The sequence below is a fragment of the Lipophrys pholis genome, assembly GCF_963383615.2.
Source record: "Lipophrys pholis genome assembly, chromosome: 17".
NCBI classification, from domain to species: domain Eukaryota; kingdom Metazoa; phylum Chordata; class Actinopteri; order Blenniiformes; family Blenniidae; genus Lipophrys; species Lipophrys pholis.
Window position 1 is genome coordinate 4,793,718 of NC_137643.1, and position 16,233 is coordinate 4,809,950.

General features: G+C 38.6%; 4 protein-coding genes across 4 annotated transcripts; 2 read left to right on the top strand and 2 right to left on the bottom strand.

Annotated features, from left to right (window-relative positions):
- Window positions 1-416: 416 nt before the first annotated feature.
- Window positions 417-3,800, bottom strand: psmb8a (proteasome 20S subunit beta 8A). The gene is made up of 6 exons (XM_080484696.1): window positions 3,211-3,800; window positions 2,786-2,927; window positions 1,945-2,056; window positions 1,366-1,495; window positions 750-954; window positions 417-672 (listed from the first exon to the last, which is right to left on the bottom strand). Exons 1-6 carry the CDS (start codon window positions 3,361-3,363, stop codon window positions 584-586), a joined length of 831 nt encoding a protein of 276 aa, XP_080340822.1. The 5' UTR covers window positions 3,364-3,800; the 3' UTR covers window positions 417-583.
- Window positions 3,801-3,906: 106 nt separating this feature from the next.
- On the bottom strand, window positions 3,907-6,953 carry LOC308122696 (proteasome subunit beta type-7-like). The gene is made up of 8 exons (XM_080484697.1): window positions 6,830-6,953; window positions 6,469-6,556; window positions 5,645-5,742; window positions 5,279-5,419; window positions 5,053-5,168; window positions 4,744-4,802; window positions 4,494-4,645; window positions 3,907-4,325 (listed from the first exon to the last, which is right to left on the bottom strand). The coding sequence occupies exons 1-8, from the start codon at window positions 6,889-6,891 to the stop codon at window positions 4,214-4,216; spliced, it is 828 nt and encodes a 275-aa protein (XP_080340823.1). The 5' UTR covers window positions 6,892-6,953; the 3' UTR covers window positions 3,907-4,213.
- On the top strand, window positions 6,911-10,124 carry psmb12 (proteasome 20S subunit beta 12). Its single transcript, XM_080484698.1, has 6 exons — window positions 6,911-7,040; window positions 7,452-7,522; window positions 8,192-8,323; window positions 8,496-8,625; window positions 8,722-8,866; window positions 9,701-10,124. The coding sequence occupies exons 1-6, from the start codon at window positions 6,993-6,995 to the stop codon at window positions 9,826-9,828; spliced, it is 654 nt and encodes a 217-aa protein (XP_080340824.1). The 5' UTR covers window positions 6,911-6,992; the 3' UTR covers window positions 9,829-10,124.
- A 1,062-nt stretch (window positions 10,125-11,186) lies between these two features.
- psmb9a (proteasome 20S subunit beta 9a) lies at window positions 11,187-15,990 on the top strand. The gene is made up of 6 exons (XM_080484699.1): window positions 11,187-11,723; window positions 11,887-11,954; window positions 13,202-13,333; window positions 14,291-14,420; window positions 14,612-14,753; window positions 15,779-15,990. The coding sequence occupies exons 1-6, from the start codon at window positions 11,673-11,675 to the stop codon at window positions 15,904-15,906; spliced, it is 651 nt and encodes a 216-aa protein (XP_080340825.1). The 5' UTR covers window positions 11,187-11,672; the 3' UTR covers window positions 15,907-15,990.
- The last annotated feature ends 243 nt before the right edge of the window (window positions 15,991-16,233 follow it).

Sequence of the window (16,233 nt, forward strand, 5' to 3'; positions counted from 1 at the left end):
AATTCAAGGTGCGATAAAAAGATTATAAACATGTGACTCTTCAAGCTCTGAATACATTAAATAAACTTAATACTTGTAATCATGACGTTAGTTCAGTTTTACTAGATCTTTGTAAGAAATTAAACTCGTGAAATTTGGGGTTTATGTTTTGTCTTATTTTGTAGCTGAAACTTCAGACGTTTTAGGCAAGATATTATCAAATATGTTTGATTTTAAAAATGCTTTTAGTAAATTATAACATGTGTAAAGTGTTTATTGGTAATGACTTTAAAGTACTGAAATTGTCCTCAGATCACAGTATTTCAGTCAATGTCCTCTGAAGGGCTCAAAGTGTTTCTGACAGTTTGGTCAACAGAGACTGAGAGAATATTCTAATATAATATAACAGTTAAGATTAGTTATTACAGGACACCTGGATTGATTGAAGAGGAGACTTTATTTATTGTGAACGTTGTTGGTGAAGTTATGAGAAGAGACAATCTGATCAGCAATGAACCAGCTCAGGTTGTAGTTGTACAGCGTCAACATGTCTCGTGACAGAATGAGGAGAAGAGAAGCTCCGGGTCTTTTTGGACATTCAGACTCAGAACATGCCCTCCTTGTAGCGGTGGATCAGCTCCGACACGTCCTCCTGGCACACCTTGATCCAGCCGTCCTCTCGCATGTGGTACACTGGATACACACAAACACAGATGAACAGGAATGTCCTCCCCCTTCGCCGACACGTCCAGACGTTCTGTCATACTCACTGTTCACCACCCCGCCAGAGTACGCGTCCCTGTGTGTGGCGTGAGTGATGCCCCGCCGGCCGAGTTCGTACGCCTCCTCCACCGTCATGTCCTGGCTGTAGCCGCTGTCCACCACACCGTAGGCATAACCGTTCCCACAGCCGGTGGAAAACATCCTGCCAGACAGACGAGTGCCGTCGTCGTCCACGTAGTACAGACCGGGGCCCTGCAGGACGGCAGGCAGTACCGGCCACAGGGCGACCAATCAGCTCAATGCCACGTAGATCCACACAAACAAGCTGCTGATATTGTTCTATCTGCAGTTATACTGACGACAATGAAGTGAAGTTTCACAAAACATATTCAACCTTATTCAATAAGGTGCAATTGTGTGCTTATGGTGTGATCATTATTACACATATAATAGTTTTATGGTTTTAACATGAGTTCTACACAGGATGAAATTTGAGTTGTTTTTTATTAAGGTGTGCAGTTTTTACATTGTTTGTGCTGAAAAAAGTGAGTAATATCTGGCAACCCTGCTGCTGACCAGCCTGCCTTCCATCTAATTCAAATGATATAATAGGAAAATAACGATATAAATCATAAAACATCCTACAATACAGATGAAGCTCACCTCTTTGTCCCATCCACAGATCATGCTCCCCATGGAGAGGCCCATGCCTCGGTAGCCCAACATCATGTTGGATAAGAGCTTAGAGGCAGCAGCTACAGAGATCCGGTGGTTGTTCCTCAGCCGGTACAATCTGGATACAGTCAGAATACAGTTAGAAAACATCTTAATAGTAATCACCTGTGTTGATAGTTTAATTATGCTTGAGCCCTTAATGTACTAAAAAACTCAGGAGTTTCCTGTGAGGTGCAGGGCAGCATGCTGCTATTATTAATGTATTTATTTAAAGATAAATTTGTGATTGTTTTTTATTTAAAATGAATATAAATATTTATTCTAAAATTCAAAAAAACTAAATATATTTTATTTCAATTTCAAAGTGGCTTTTTCTTCCTTTGCCAGTAACTACTGAGTCATGTTGTCACACTGACAACATAATAATCACATTTACATGTTTGTTAGACGAGCATGCCTCTGGTGTTCTGATTCTAAGGTTTGTACGATCTCTATAGAATAAGATAAGGTCACATAAAGCGAGATACTATGTGAACTGAATATCTGCGACACGTCAGGAGGACAGACCTGCATTCTTTGGCCAGGAGTCTTTCCCAGTACTGACAGTCCGCTGCGCTGCCTGACATGGTGCCCAGCAGGTACGGGTTGATCTCGATCACCTTGTTGACATTGTTGGATGCTGCAAAACCACAACACATTCAGAGAAAGGTCATTTCATTCCCTAAAACTGCAAGGTCAGCAAGATGCCTTCTGTAACTGCACATTTAGAGTAACGTCTCTAGAGTTCATATTCCATGGCAACATTTGACTTCTTTACCATAAAAACACTTTGCTGAAATATTCCAGATATTTTAAGATCGATGAAAGACAAAATTATCAATGAATGAAGACCTCTTCACACCACAGTCAGTGTTATGCCTGTACCAGATTTATATATTGGAAATTTGAAATCTAAAAGTGTATAATACCTGTGATAAAAATAGGGGGAAATTGTGTTGTTGACTTGTTAAGTACTGTTCATTTCACATTGAAACTAAATATACTACAGATATGCTCTACTTCTGAATGAAATGATGACTACAGGCTAAACCAAGTTAAAAACAACATGTGGTCAAATGATTGTAAAGATTTCATTTGGAATTCCATAGTATATAAAAACGTGATTGCACTCCTCCAACATAAAAACATGTAAATGTGCTTTGTGCCTTGGAATGAAATCTGTTTCTGATCAGTCGACAGAGACTTTTCCCTGAAGGCAGCAGTGAAAAGACAGTTTGTTATAGGAGTAATGTTGATTCTGTTTGACCTGGACTGGCTGCATTGTCCACTTTAAATCACTTTCAGTCGAGCTTGTTTCTGATTTGGAGTAAAAGAAAATACTGTTATCCACGCAGTCTCCTGCATGTACCTAAATAGCGCCCAGCTGAAGCTCTGGAGTCCACTGCCACGATGACCCCATGTTTGAACTTGAAGGCCAGGGTGGTCGTTCCATGGTTCAGGTCAATACACACTCCTCCGTCACGGTTGCAGGACTTGAGAAACCCTGAAGGCTGAAATGATGAAAACGAAAATGATCGGTGTTGGCACATTATGAAACGAGATAACATCTGGATATTTCTAATTAGCGTATTTTTACTGTAATTATCAATTTCTGGTGGATAAATGTGATTCTGTTGAGTTATGTGATAGCCAGGACGCACCAAACGCTGAAAACAAGAGATGCGTAAATGTTGGATAAGAGCGCGTCTGACGCGTCACGCTGGTGGGATCTTTACGGGATAAAGACACTGTAGTGTAATTTCTTAACGAGGTTTAGGGTAAAATGATACTTACATCCACACCCAAAGGAACCGCAAATTCTTGAGTTTCAGTCCCGAATTTGTAGTGGCTGGTTCGGTCGACGAGCCGCGTCTGTCCCGCTGCGGGAAGAATCTGTCCCCGGAGCTCCACATATTGCTTCAAACCACTGACTTGAAAAAGTGCCATTATTTATAAAACTAAGTAAGTGCTTATATCGTGGGAAATAAGAATGCAAGTGCGATCGCTTCAAAAGTCGCAGCGTCAGAAGAAAATTTCCTTGTGCATGACAAAGAAGTCGAAAGTGAAACTTTTATCAAAACCCTTTCATTGTTTTATCTGAAAGTATTAAACTCAATTTAGCTCTAATAAAAACTCCATTGATGAATACGAACAAACGCGGAATTTCTGACTTTTCTACGGGTACAATCACTCGTTAACTCCTCGAAATAAAACAATTCTGCGACATTATTCTTACATTGAAAAAAGCCTTTAAACCAATAGAAGTGCGCGTTTATCTCTCGTCATCAGTCACTAACCGGAAATACGTTTTTCAGGTTCTGCGAACCGGTCATATACACACCAAGCCCATAATAACTCATCAAAAAGTATCAACGTGATCCAGTGAAAATAATGTCAGGATAATAATGATTCATAAACACAGAGCAGCCCACATCTTCTACACAGTCGAAGCGAGGCATAAAAACACCAAAACAAACAAAGTGACAAGAGTAAGAGGAGTTAGCTAAACCAATTTTATTCCAAATTATTGTACAAATATAGCATGCAGCTTCTTCTCATTATAACCCTCTGAGTCGCAGCCTTTATATCTGCTGTAATATTGCAAAACCCCCAATTTAATTATAGTTTCTAAATGAAGTAAATGAGGGGTTTTTTTGTTTTTTAAGAGAAAGAAAAACATGCTGGAAAGGTTTTCTTGAAATTGTCTCATATTTTTCTCTATTTACTTTCAAAAACTCTTGGAACTTGTCTCAAGGAATGTAAAGATGATTGAAGTGACGTAGTGGTGTGTTTGTGCTCAGGCTGTATCCATCTGCTGCACGGCCTCATGCACAACTTCCAGCTTCAAAGGGACAACTTCTTCTTTCAGAACCGCTGTTGTGCCTGGACGATACTTGTATTTAATTTTCCTGGGACAACAGTTAGATAGACATAGATTAGCAATCACATTTAATTACAGAAGAGACATTTGTTTTGCAGAAAAGCTTCGCTGCAGTAAAACCTTTTCTTTTACAGAAATCTTGTCCTTTAACAGTCGATCGAAGAAGCACATGATGTATATAGTCATGCAGGGCTACCTGTTGTCATTGTACTGTGACACTTGGTAAGGTCTGATGTAGTCCACTCCGTCTTTGGTGATGACGCAGATGTCGATGTTGTTGCCCGAGCCGAGGTCACTCATGATGCCTGCCTGGATGGCTGCTCGCACCAACTCCTTAGCATTCTCCAGCTGAGGCAATCGACAGAAATCAGATGGTTAAAAAAAAGTTCACAAAGCAATTATCTCACAAAAATTTAACAACTCAGAGACGTCTTCCTGTCTGATACCTCAAGATCAGGTTTAAATCCATCTTCTAAAATCCCAAGAGCAGCCAGATCACCCGATCCTGCACAAAAACAAAGGAAAGTTAGGTAAGTCTCGACTAAAGGTAACTTGGGAGCAAATAATAATAATAATAATAATATAATAATAACAATAATAATAGTTTTACTTATATGAGTAATACCACTTTTTTTCTGATTGTTTAATTTTTATTAGAGAGTGCGCTCATAAAGTAAACTGAGCAGCCACAGAAATAAGAAATTATACTCTGCTTACAAAATGCGATGGTCATTATACAGAGTCATGCTACATACCCATTGCCAGGTATGACATCTTGTTCACGCTCCCGTACGGCCCCACCGTGTACAGGTGGTTTCCAGTGCAATCAACGCCTCCCAGTATAAGATTGGCACCGATTTGGCCGCGGTACCTGAGAGGCAAAGCCAAAATGTGCCATAAAGGATCTGAATGGTATATTAAAATCTAAAGAAAAAATTCACACAGCTATGTAACGTGTGCACATCAGTACGTGAAGCAGACCTGTACAGCATATCCTGTAATATGTTGACGGCCATGACAATGCGGGGGTTCCTCCCGCTGTTCAGAGAGAAGATGGCGAGATTAGAGGAGAGGAGGTCGGTGGTTTTCTCAGTGTCCGCGGCCGTGCCTGCTCCACAGCAGCTGGAGACAAAGAGAAAGTAGTTATGGAGGGAACAGTGTGGGAGTGACATGTCAGAGATGCGATGATGAAGTTACAAGCTATTGTTGGGCTTCATCACCTGTAAAATATACACTGAATGTGGATGAAGTAAGTTTTACTCCTATAGCAACCAGAACAGTTTTAATCAATGAACGACACTTTTAAAGGGGGGCAGTGTTTCTTCTTCTCACACTCATGAAACTTACTATATGTTGGGAGAAATGTAATGAATCTTGGCACACATCTTGTCAGCCACCACTTCACTGGAGGTCGCCCGTGTGTCTGCCCCCAGCACCACTCCATCCTGCACCAGCAGACAAATAGCAGCGCTGACTTCACGTGTCACTATTATATTTGAGTGTATTCCTGATAAAAAATAGTTGCTGTTATGTGCTTCATAAGACACAAAATGAACTTGGTGAATGTTTGTTTTTTTAACAAATCTAGTGCAATACACCAATTTAGCAGTGTGCATGGGCTTCATATGGCCAGCCACGTCAACACACGGTCAGGTTGACATCAGGAATCGAACAAGCTACAGCTTCCCGTGACAAAAATGAGTTTCACTATATTTTGTTGATTACCTCCAGCTGTGCCTACTGATTACGCCTGGTAAATATTGTCCAAACCAATATGAATACATAAGTGATTATTTGCATGTTCTGCCTTTGAGAAGGTTTTGGCATCTGTATGAAACTTACCTGGAGAAATGTAAAACTTCTTGACATAAATCTCCCAAGTTTTAAAACTTTTCCTACTTCTGTGTTCTGGATTTAATTTACGGGCAACTTATGTGCTAACTGAAACAGCTATATAAAGAAAAATAATCGTGTCTTATGTAATTTTCCGTTTTGATTCGATATGATGTCGCAATAAAAAAAAACTGAGCACAGGTGAAGCTGTGTTTGCTTTTTGAAACTGTGCAATGACTTCAAAGCTACACCGGGGGTGCGAAAGACAGAAGTTTTTATTGTTGTTGTTGTTGTTGTTGTTGTTGTTGTTTATTTGTATAAACCACATTTATACTCGCCTTGAAAACCACTCCAGCTATAGTGGTGCCCGTCTTCAGAGGTTTTGGTGTGTTTCCTCCGTCAAAAAGACTCTCGAGAGCCGCATTTCTGTCGGGATGGAGATGAACAGAAAGAGAGAGAAGCTGGTCGTGGGCGAGGAGGTTTTACTCAAGAATAAATTACAACTTATATCATATCTATTGTGAACACAGCATCAATATATTTCTCCGTGAATCAAAGTGATAAACAAGTAGAATAAAGTTACTTTCACTTTTGATCTCAATGAAATACTTAGCGTAACCGACAGGCTCGATTTAATTTATATCATTAATTTAAAAAAAAACAGTCTGATGCTCGGAAGACGCACGAAGAAGCTCATACCTCGCCGCGTTGTCGAAATTAAAGCCAGCCGCAGGAGTTTGGAGGACATTTGATAGCGCCATTCTGGATGATGTGACTGCGTCTTTTCTGCGCGTCTCGGTGCGCCTGAGGTCGCTGTTCGGAGCGTCAGCGCTCCAGATTCTCTTTCGATTCGGGTGTGAAAATGGAGAAACACTGGACGCGCTCGCAGGTTAAAGGAGTCAGCACCGGGGTGAGTAAATCTGGAACAGTGCACCTTCTAACGCAGGACCGAAATTATCAGATGTGAAATGATCGATAAACAGTTTGTGCGTCTGAACGCGTGATGCTTTAGCTCACCGGACGATGTCCCCTAAAGTATAACTACACGGAGTAAAACGAATCCATGAATGTTAAATATAAACTCTTGACAACGTGGATTTTCATATTGTAACAACTGAAAACACCGGCAACGCTTTCCTTTTTTTAGTTTACGTTCTCATACGAACTTGTTTCTTCAAAGAACTCCACATCCCAGAATGCATTGCCATGTTCAGTCTTTGTGAATGATCAGGAAACTGTGAGATAAAGTGATGCTGCCCTGCTGACTGTGCATGTGAAGACGTCAGACTCACCTCCAGTCTCATCTTCTCTCCTCCCTCAGACCACCATCCTGGCAGCCAGTTTTGATGGAGGAGTGGTGATCGGGTCAGATTCCAGGGCGTCCATTGGCGGGTGAGGAGGCTGCAAAGTGATGATGCACAGTGCCAAACTCATCAGAGCAAAGAGATTGCTTGTTCAATCTGTTCCAAATATGTAACCGTTGGTGAAAACCTAATAAGAATATTTCAATTCTTTAATTTGATGATCTTCTAATCTGAAAGTTATTGTAGAAACAGATGCCTCTCAAAACATTTGCGCCATTATAAAATTAATTTATGCTTTAAATTTAATTCTAACTCAATTGAAACACATGTGTGTTTTAGATTTTTAGCATGTGAACTAAAATATTTCAAGTCATCTCTCTTTTGTCAAATTTAGAATAAAATTGTAGGTGATGTGAAATATTTGAATATTGTTATTCCACAAAATATTTGTTTATTTGTTTAATTATTTGTTTGTTTATGTATGCATCCATTTATTTATGCATCCATTTATTTATGCATCCATTTATTTATTTATATATTTGTTTGTTTGTGTGGGGGGGTGGCTTGGAATCAAATTTATGAGATTCAGAATTATTTCTGAATGATCTCTGATTATTTTAAAGATATTTTGTGTTAAACTTTCACCAGTTTTTTGGAATAGAGTCCTTCTATTGTTATACAACCTTTCTCCCTTTTACAAACGTAAAGTCTGTCATAAAAAGTGTGTTTTTGTTCATTTCACCTTCTTCCTTCTCAGGGAATATGTGTCGTCTAAGACCATCAACAAAGTGATTCAGGTTCACGACCGAATCTTCTGCTGCATGTCTGGTTCTCTCGCAGATGCCCAGGCTGTCACCAAAGCTGCAAAGTTCCACCTCTCCTTTCACAGGTTTGCATTCATGGAATAGGCGTATTTTTCACACGGAGGCACTTTTGTAAATAAATATATTTCTCAATGATAACAACAGATTGTAATGACACATGATTTCTGAAGAGTATCCTGATGCAACAGATTGAAAGGTAAGGCTTGACCTCCTGTGATCCTCTGTGACTCTCAATAGTGTTCAGATGGAAAGCGCTCCACTGGTGATCGCAGCAGCGTCGGTACTGAAAGAACTGTGCTTCAAAAACAAAGAGGACCTGCAGGCTGGCTTCATTACAGCAGGATGGGACAGAAAGAAAGGGCCACAGGTGCTGCTGAAACCAGGGAAAACATCTGATGATCTCTTATGATGAGAGTATTTTTTAATATTTTGCATTGCACTGACACCTTTCATCTCCTTCCAGGTGTACGTTGTGCCTATCGGGGGGATGCTGATCAGCCAGCCAGTCACCATTGCTGGATCAGGAAGCACGTACATTTACGGCTACGTCGACGCAAAGTACAAACCCAACATGAGCAGAGAAGAATGCTTGCAGTTCGCCACTAATGGTAAAGACATTTTATTGATTATATATTACTGAGGCATATATCTACATATATACACAACAGTGGCCTGCATGCTACACTGTGCAGTATAGTGCCGTGCTAGGGTTTCCCTCAACAGTCAAAAAAACATAAACTACAAATTGAATGTTTGTTCTGATTCAATCATGATGGAGCCTCTTATTAAGCATCTGATCAGTCAACTTTTGATTAAATAAAATAATTACAATTTTACATCAAACACAAGAGCTGTTTAACAAACATAAAAGTAATATTTGACTTTCCAGCAGTATTTTGAATAAAACTACCTAAGAACAGATGTTATCTCTTCTCTATGTTTATACCACAAAACTTATGTTAAACACAATTCAATTTAATCATGATTGAGAAGTAAAGTGTTTTTTGTCATCAGTGACATAATGTGAAAGATACATTCAATAACAAGGACATGAACAGGCCCTTGGGAATAAGAAAACACTGCAATGTGTATTACCTGTTAGAATATTTGAGAACGTGGAAAAATTAGGCCATGTCCCTTGATGTTATGTCAGTGTCTAGAAATTCAATTCATGGGCCTAAAAATGAACTGTGAGGAGCAACACATCATATTTATAGCTGTTTGATAAATATTTATCCATAGCTAAATGCTATTATCCATGTTTTTCCCCTGCTGTTTGTAGTTGAATGTTTAACTGTTTCTATGATACTTGCTGACTCAGCAGTCGAGTTTGTCCTTTGCTCCTTCAATTTAATCCATTTTGTTTTATTTGTTTGTTTGTTTGTTTGTTTGTGTCTCTGCTGCCCCCTCTGCCCCCCCCCCCCCCCCTCCCCCTCTCACAGCTTTGACTCTGGCTATGGGCAGAGACAATGTCAGCGGAGGCGTGGCTAACCTAGTGGTGGTCACAGAAGCCGGGGTGGAGCATGTGGTGATACCTGGTGACAAACTGCCCAAGTTCCATGATGAGTGACTGCATTTCCAGCTCCCACATACATACATCCCATTCAAACGATGGAGTCATTCAGAATCTCTGCAATAGTATCACTAATTTGTTATGTGCTGGCAGAAGTGCTACAAAATGTGCATTCAGACAATTCAGTAAGAAAATCAGTTGGTGAACTTGTGACATTTTGTAAAAAAATTAAAAACAAAAATAAAAAATGTTGACTTTTTGTTGTTTGATTCGCCATCCCAGCCATCCTTTTTCTATACTGCTTTATCCTGTACAGGTCACTGGGTGCTGGAGTCGATCCCAGCTTATTAATGGTGAGGGCAGTATACACCTGGAAAGGTCGTCAGTCCATCACAGAATAAACACACAAACAACAACACGCATTCACACTCACACCTCGGGGCAATTTAGGTTTAATAACAGCAACTTAAAGCTAAGTTGATCTGATAGTATTGCTGTACTAATCAGGGGGGAAATGTCATTAAGCAGTCGAGTCGGATTGGATCAAACATACGTGTTGTTAGTTAAGTTGAAGCCACAATTGAGGAGAACTCAGAGCTCTATGGTGAAAGCTGGATAACTAAATCAGGTTCTACTGAAAAATCTGAAGACGCTGTTGTTAGATCTGTCTCAACTTTGGGGAGTCAGTCTTCAATTTAATATCTCATTGTTCGGATTTATTTTTAAAAGAAATTCAAATCTAAAGGGATTCAGTACACAGAGCACTGATTATTAATTTATTCATTTTTTGGCAGCCTGGCTACAGCGCCGAAGAGAAACCTGGGTTGTTCTTGTTTTCTATTATTGAGGAGGTATTGAAAAGGCAGGCTGGGTTTTGGGAAGAGCCTTTATAGAATAATAAAAAAACGTTTATTCAGGAATCACAAAACATTGACATTTCTTCTCCAGTCTTAATGTCAGCCTCTTTAATATCTTGAAGCTAATCTCTGAATTGTTGCTTTTACCTCAGAACGGACAATATAATCAAATGAGATGTCAAGTGAGACTCCTGCATCATCTCCCAGTCAACCTGAGTGACTCTAATTTTAAAACATTAACTTTAATTTAGGGGCAATTTTCTTTTTTTTAATTTTCTTTTTCGCAAATTTGCAAGTCTAAAAATGTCTTTCCTTTGCTCTGTGTTTTTTAACATATTGACATTTTCTTATATGTTTTACGTGGAGAATTGCTTGTTTTTTGACTGACTGAAACTTTTTTTAATGTAATGCTGCCTGTCTTGGCCAAAATATATTTTTCATCTCAGCAAGGTTTTTACGGTTAACTAAAATAAATAAAATTTAATAAAAAAGACTGCACTCCATCAAATCCACAAATGCCATTAAAATAATGCTTTGAGGAAAAAAAACAGGAAGTGTACACAGGTGACATTAGAAAATACCTACTTTCCAAATCACCTGTGAAGTTGTAAAACTGGCAAAATTACATTTGAATATTTCTATTCTATTTTGTGTCTATTTAATTGGTTTGTGGTTAATACATAATGTGCTGTGTAAACAAGTCATATTGCTCGTGTAGATTTTAATAATTTTACTCTTATTAATCATTTTTAATGATTAAGTCCGTTCACTTCCATTCGTCAGAAAGCCGCAGTGTTGTGATCCAGCCACCAGCCGGAGGAAAGTCGCAACTTAACTTTCAATTTCGTTTTCAGCCGGGGGACGTTGGAGTCCGTCTTTACTTCGATTGTTTGATTATTTTCATTAACAAAATCAAACCCCCTGTCCTCAGGAAGGCTTTCAAGCAGCACAGAAACGAGCTGGACGCTTCAGTTTGCGTCTGTTTGAAACAGTCGCTCCGGGTTGCGTCTGCTGCGCATCATCATCATCATCTTCATCTTCATCATGCAGGGGGAAACGGGCCCAGAATGGTTGTCAAAAGAGGTGAAAACAGGAGTAAGTATCAGACTTTAAATACTTTCAGCACGTTTGAAAGCCTCGGTAATGTGCGCCCTGCTCCTCGAGCTGCTCCTCCTCGAGCTGCTCCTCAGGCCGAAAAGCCTGAATCACGAAAACACGCACAGAATCCGCAAAATGTTGTTTTTGCGTTTGTTTTTAGACAACCATCATTGCCGTTGAGTTTGACGGAGGGGTCGTTCTGGGGTCTGATTCCCGAGTGTCAGCAGGGTAAGTGTCTTGTTGTTTGCAGGGCCGGCTCTGGACATTAGGTGGCCTTGGGCACATTCGGGGCGCATGAGGAAAGTCCTCTGAGCTCCTTGAGGGGTCACATGCAGCCAGGTTTGATCTTGAGTGAGTGAGAGCAGCAAAAAATATAAATTAAAAAAACCCTCTTAATAACAACAATCTTGAATATTTCCTTTTGTTTTAGTGCAGAAAGGTATGGCAACATAATATGCTGTTTAAAAACTGCTTTTATATTAGTTTACTTGATTGATCAGATGTGAGGACATTTTTTCTGTGGATTTACCCATCCTATTCATAGTTAAACTTAACTACACATACCAGGACCGGTGGACTGCCATTGTCTGGGAAGATAGTGGGGGGATGGTCTTTGCTCAGAGACCCAAGAGCCAAGGATTCAAACCTCAAGGCCACATTTCCAAATAACACTAAATGGCATTATTTCTTTATTTGGGAAGCATGGCTCAGTTGGTAGAGCGGCCATCTCCCAATCAGAAGGTTGCAGCTTTGATTCCCATCTCCACCTGTCCACATGCCCAAGTGTCCTTGAGCAAGACACTAAACCCCAAATTGCTCACATTAGAGTGACAGTGCCTTGCATGGCCGCAGCCTCCATTGGTGTGTGAATGTGTGTGTGAACGATGTACTAAGTGCTTTGGGACTGCTCACACTTTGGAAAGGCGCTATATAAGTGAAGTTAATGTATTTATAGTCTTCACCATTATTTACATATGTATTTATAAATAATGTTGAATTTACTGTTATTTATTCATTCATTTATTTATCTGTTTATTTGTATGCATTCAAAGATGCAACTAAAGACTGTGTTTTTTGTGGACAATCTGATAAAACAATCTCTGTATCAGTGTTGCTTACTGTCGGTGTAGGCTTCTAAAAAATAAATAAAGATTTTAATTTCCATTATTCACGATTAAGGGGCAGCTAACTATAAGATTTTCTTCTGGTTCTTCACTTCTTTTTGCTTTCATGAAAGGAACAAAAAATGAATGAATGAATGAACTCAAATGTCCCTACAGCCCTGTCAGAGTGTGCTTGCATTCACCTGAGGTTTGTCTGCATAATTGCTTATTGTTGTTATGGAATTTCTGTGATCCTCACATATTGTCAAATGAGCACTTTACTCAGCTTTCTTTACAGTTGCCCGTGTCCTTCTAATTTCCCACTTTTCTAACTCAGTCGATCGCACTACTCCTCTGCTTGTGTCCATCCAGGGAATCGGTGGTGAATAGGGTGATGAACAAACTGTCTCCCCTCCATGACAAGATCTACTGTGCTCTGTCAGGATCTGCAGCAGACGCCCAAACCATCGCTGAAACAGTGAACTACCAGTTAGATGTCCACAGGTAATAAAAACACAGTGACCAGACTAATTGATAAGCAATATCTTTACCTTCTTAATTGTAATTATTGCGTTATGTAAACTGAAGTTTTATTAAAAAATTTTAGATATTCACTTTAGATATGATAAGAATAATTTAAATATTTTCTCTTCTCAGTGCAAATGCTTTCTGCAAAATGTGTTGTATAGGTTTAGTCAGTGCTTTATTAATTTTTTTAACAGTAATGCAATTAGCTTTAAAAGTAAACATTAGATTTTAAAGGTGGAACATTAGATGTGGTATTAGGACCAAATCACAGGAAATGTAGTATAGAGGTGAAATAGTAGCTTAATTGCAAGTTTGACTAAAGATAACTTCAGGCTATGATCTTTGAACCTTTATTGTTCAGCAATAAATTCATAGCTGAGGTTACTGTTTGATCCCTCTCATACGATCAAAGGAAACCAATCATAAAGTGTCCAAAATATCTGCACACATCAAAGTTACATAGTTCAGACTGATGTATTTCCTGGCAGCACCTTAAACATGTGATTTCCTTAACGCAATTTTCTGTCATTCATTGAGCGACTTAGAAACAAAAGCATTGTGTGCCAGTGGTTAAATATTTTTACTACTGCGCTGGATTCACTAAAAAAGACCGGATCTTGTTCTGAGATTCACACTATAAGATTTTGTATAAGATGTTATGTGGTCAATCAGATGAGAAGGCTTAAACAAAGTCAAACACTAAGGCAAGCACATAAAAAGTATAATGGAAAGTAAGTCACTAACGTACAAAGTAATGCTGAAACATTTTGATGAAAGCAATAGTTTAAATCTACACCCACCAAAGAGAGTGTATAACAACCTGACAGGAAAGTAAACACATAAAAGTGCATATAGCAATATTACGATTTATATTAATTAAATGCAACAGACACCAAAAACTTTCCACTTGACTATAACATAATTTCTTGTCAGTATTGAAATAGGTGAAGACCCACAGGTCTGCTCAGCTGCCACATTGGTGAAGAACATCTCATACAAGTACAAGGAGGAGCTGTCAGCTCATCTGATAGTGGCTGGATGGGACCGGAGAGAAGGAGGGCAGGTTAGTGAGCGCCTGCTGTTCTTCTCCAGCTTCCAAGATCCACAGAGACATATAATGATGATAATGTCAACATTACTTTTAATGTTACTCCTAAATACATACCTTTATCTGTTTATATATATGTGATAAATTATTATTTTGGATAAAATATCCAGCATGTTTTGTGTCTCTGTGTGCCCTTTGACCTTTAGGTGTTTGCTACCCTAAATGGGCTTCTGACGAGACAGCCTTTTGCAGTGGGTGGCTCTGGAAGCTGGTACGTTTATGGGTTTGTTGATGCTGAATACCGCAAAGGGATGAGCAAGGAGGAGTGTCAACAGTTTGTTCTCAACAGTAAGTTTTTATGTGTCACAGAAAACTGTCGAACAATGTTGAAATTGAAAGAGTATATGAAACTAAGTTTTTGGGAGTAATAATAGATGATAAAGTGTGTTGGAAGCCTCACATAAAATATGTAAAACAGAAATTATCCAAATCTATTTCTATTCTTTACAGAACAAGACATTTACTGAATAAGAACTGCCTACATTTGCTGTACTTTTCACTTGTGATGCCATACATGACATATTGTGTTGAAATTTGGGGTAATACATATAAAACAAACCTAGATCCAATAATCAAACTGCAAAAAAGAGCTATTAGGATAATAAATGAAGTTGGATATCGTGATTCCACAAATCAGCTGTTTATAAGATCACATACAATAAAATTTTTGGACATTGTATATTCAAAAACATTAGAAATTATGTTTAGAGTGGTAAATAAGACAATTCCAGGTTGTATTCAAAAATTGTTTAAACTAAGGCAGGGGATTTATAACCTAAGGGGTTTGCTAATGTTTGACACTCACAAAGTAAGAACTAATATCAGGTACAGATGTGTGTCAGTTTTGGGTGTAAAATTATGGAATGGACTTAATGATGAAATAAAGATGTGTAATTCTATGTATGTTTTCAAGAAGACTTTAAAGTCTATAATTATCAAAGGTTACAATGAAATTTGAGTGAATTTGATTTTTCAGTAGTAATGGAGTATTAGTGATGTTTTATTGTGAATTATTCAGTTAATCCTATGATGGTACAGGATAGGCACAAATAAGCCTTGAGGCTTCAGCCTATTCCTTTTTCGGTTGCTGTCTGTTTATTTTGTAAAAACATGATTTTGTTTTTATTTTTTATTTTTAACCGAAATAAAGCATTCATTCATTCATTCATTCATTTATTCATTCATTCATTCATTCAAAACTAATATTATTCCGTCATTTCACGTTGTAGCCGATATTCTCTCGTCTTAACTTCATATCATGTACTTTAACCTCCCCACCTGTCTGACTCCTTTTCCGCTCGTGTTTCTCGTAGCCTTGTCGTTGGCGATGAATCGTGACGGCTCGAGTGGCGGCGTGGCTTACATGGTCACCATCGATGAAGACAGCGCAGAAGAGAAAGTCATTCTAGGAAATGAGTTGCCCACCTTTTTTGATCAGTAATCTGATCAACTTAACCAGTCAACTGAATAACATTTGAAAAGTGTGCCATCAGTTACCATCTTAATAAAAGAAAGTCAAAACTTCTGTGTTTTTCAGTAATTTTTCTTCATCATATTACGATCAGTTTGCATGTCAACCTAATAGGTTTGAAATATTAAAAAAAAAAAAAATTATTATAGTAGCTTTCCAAACGCTGAGAATGTCTTGTTTTTAAATGCCACAGTGATTTACATTTACAAAGTATTTCAAAATGATTTGTTTCCATTTGATGAAGAATTGTAGCTGACACCAAACAAATTAGTATACAAATAATGATTCACCAGTTAT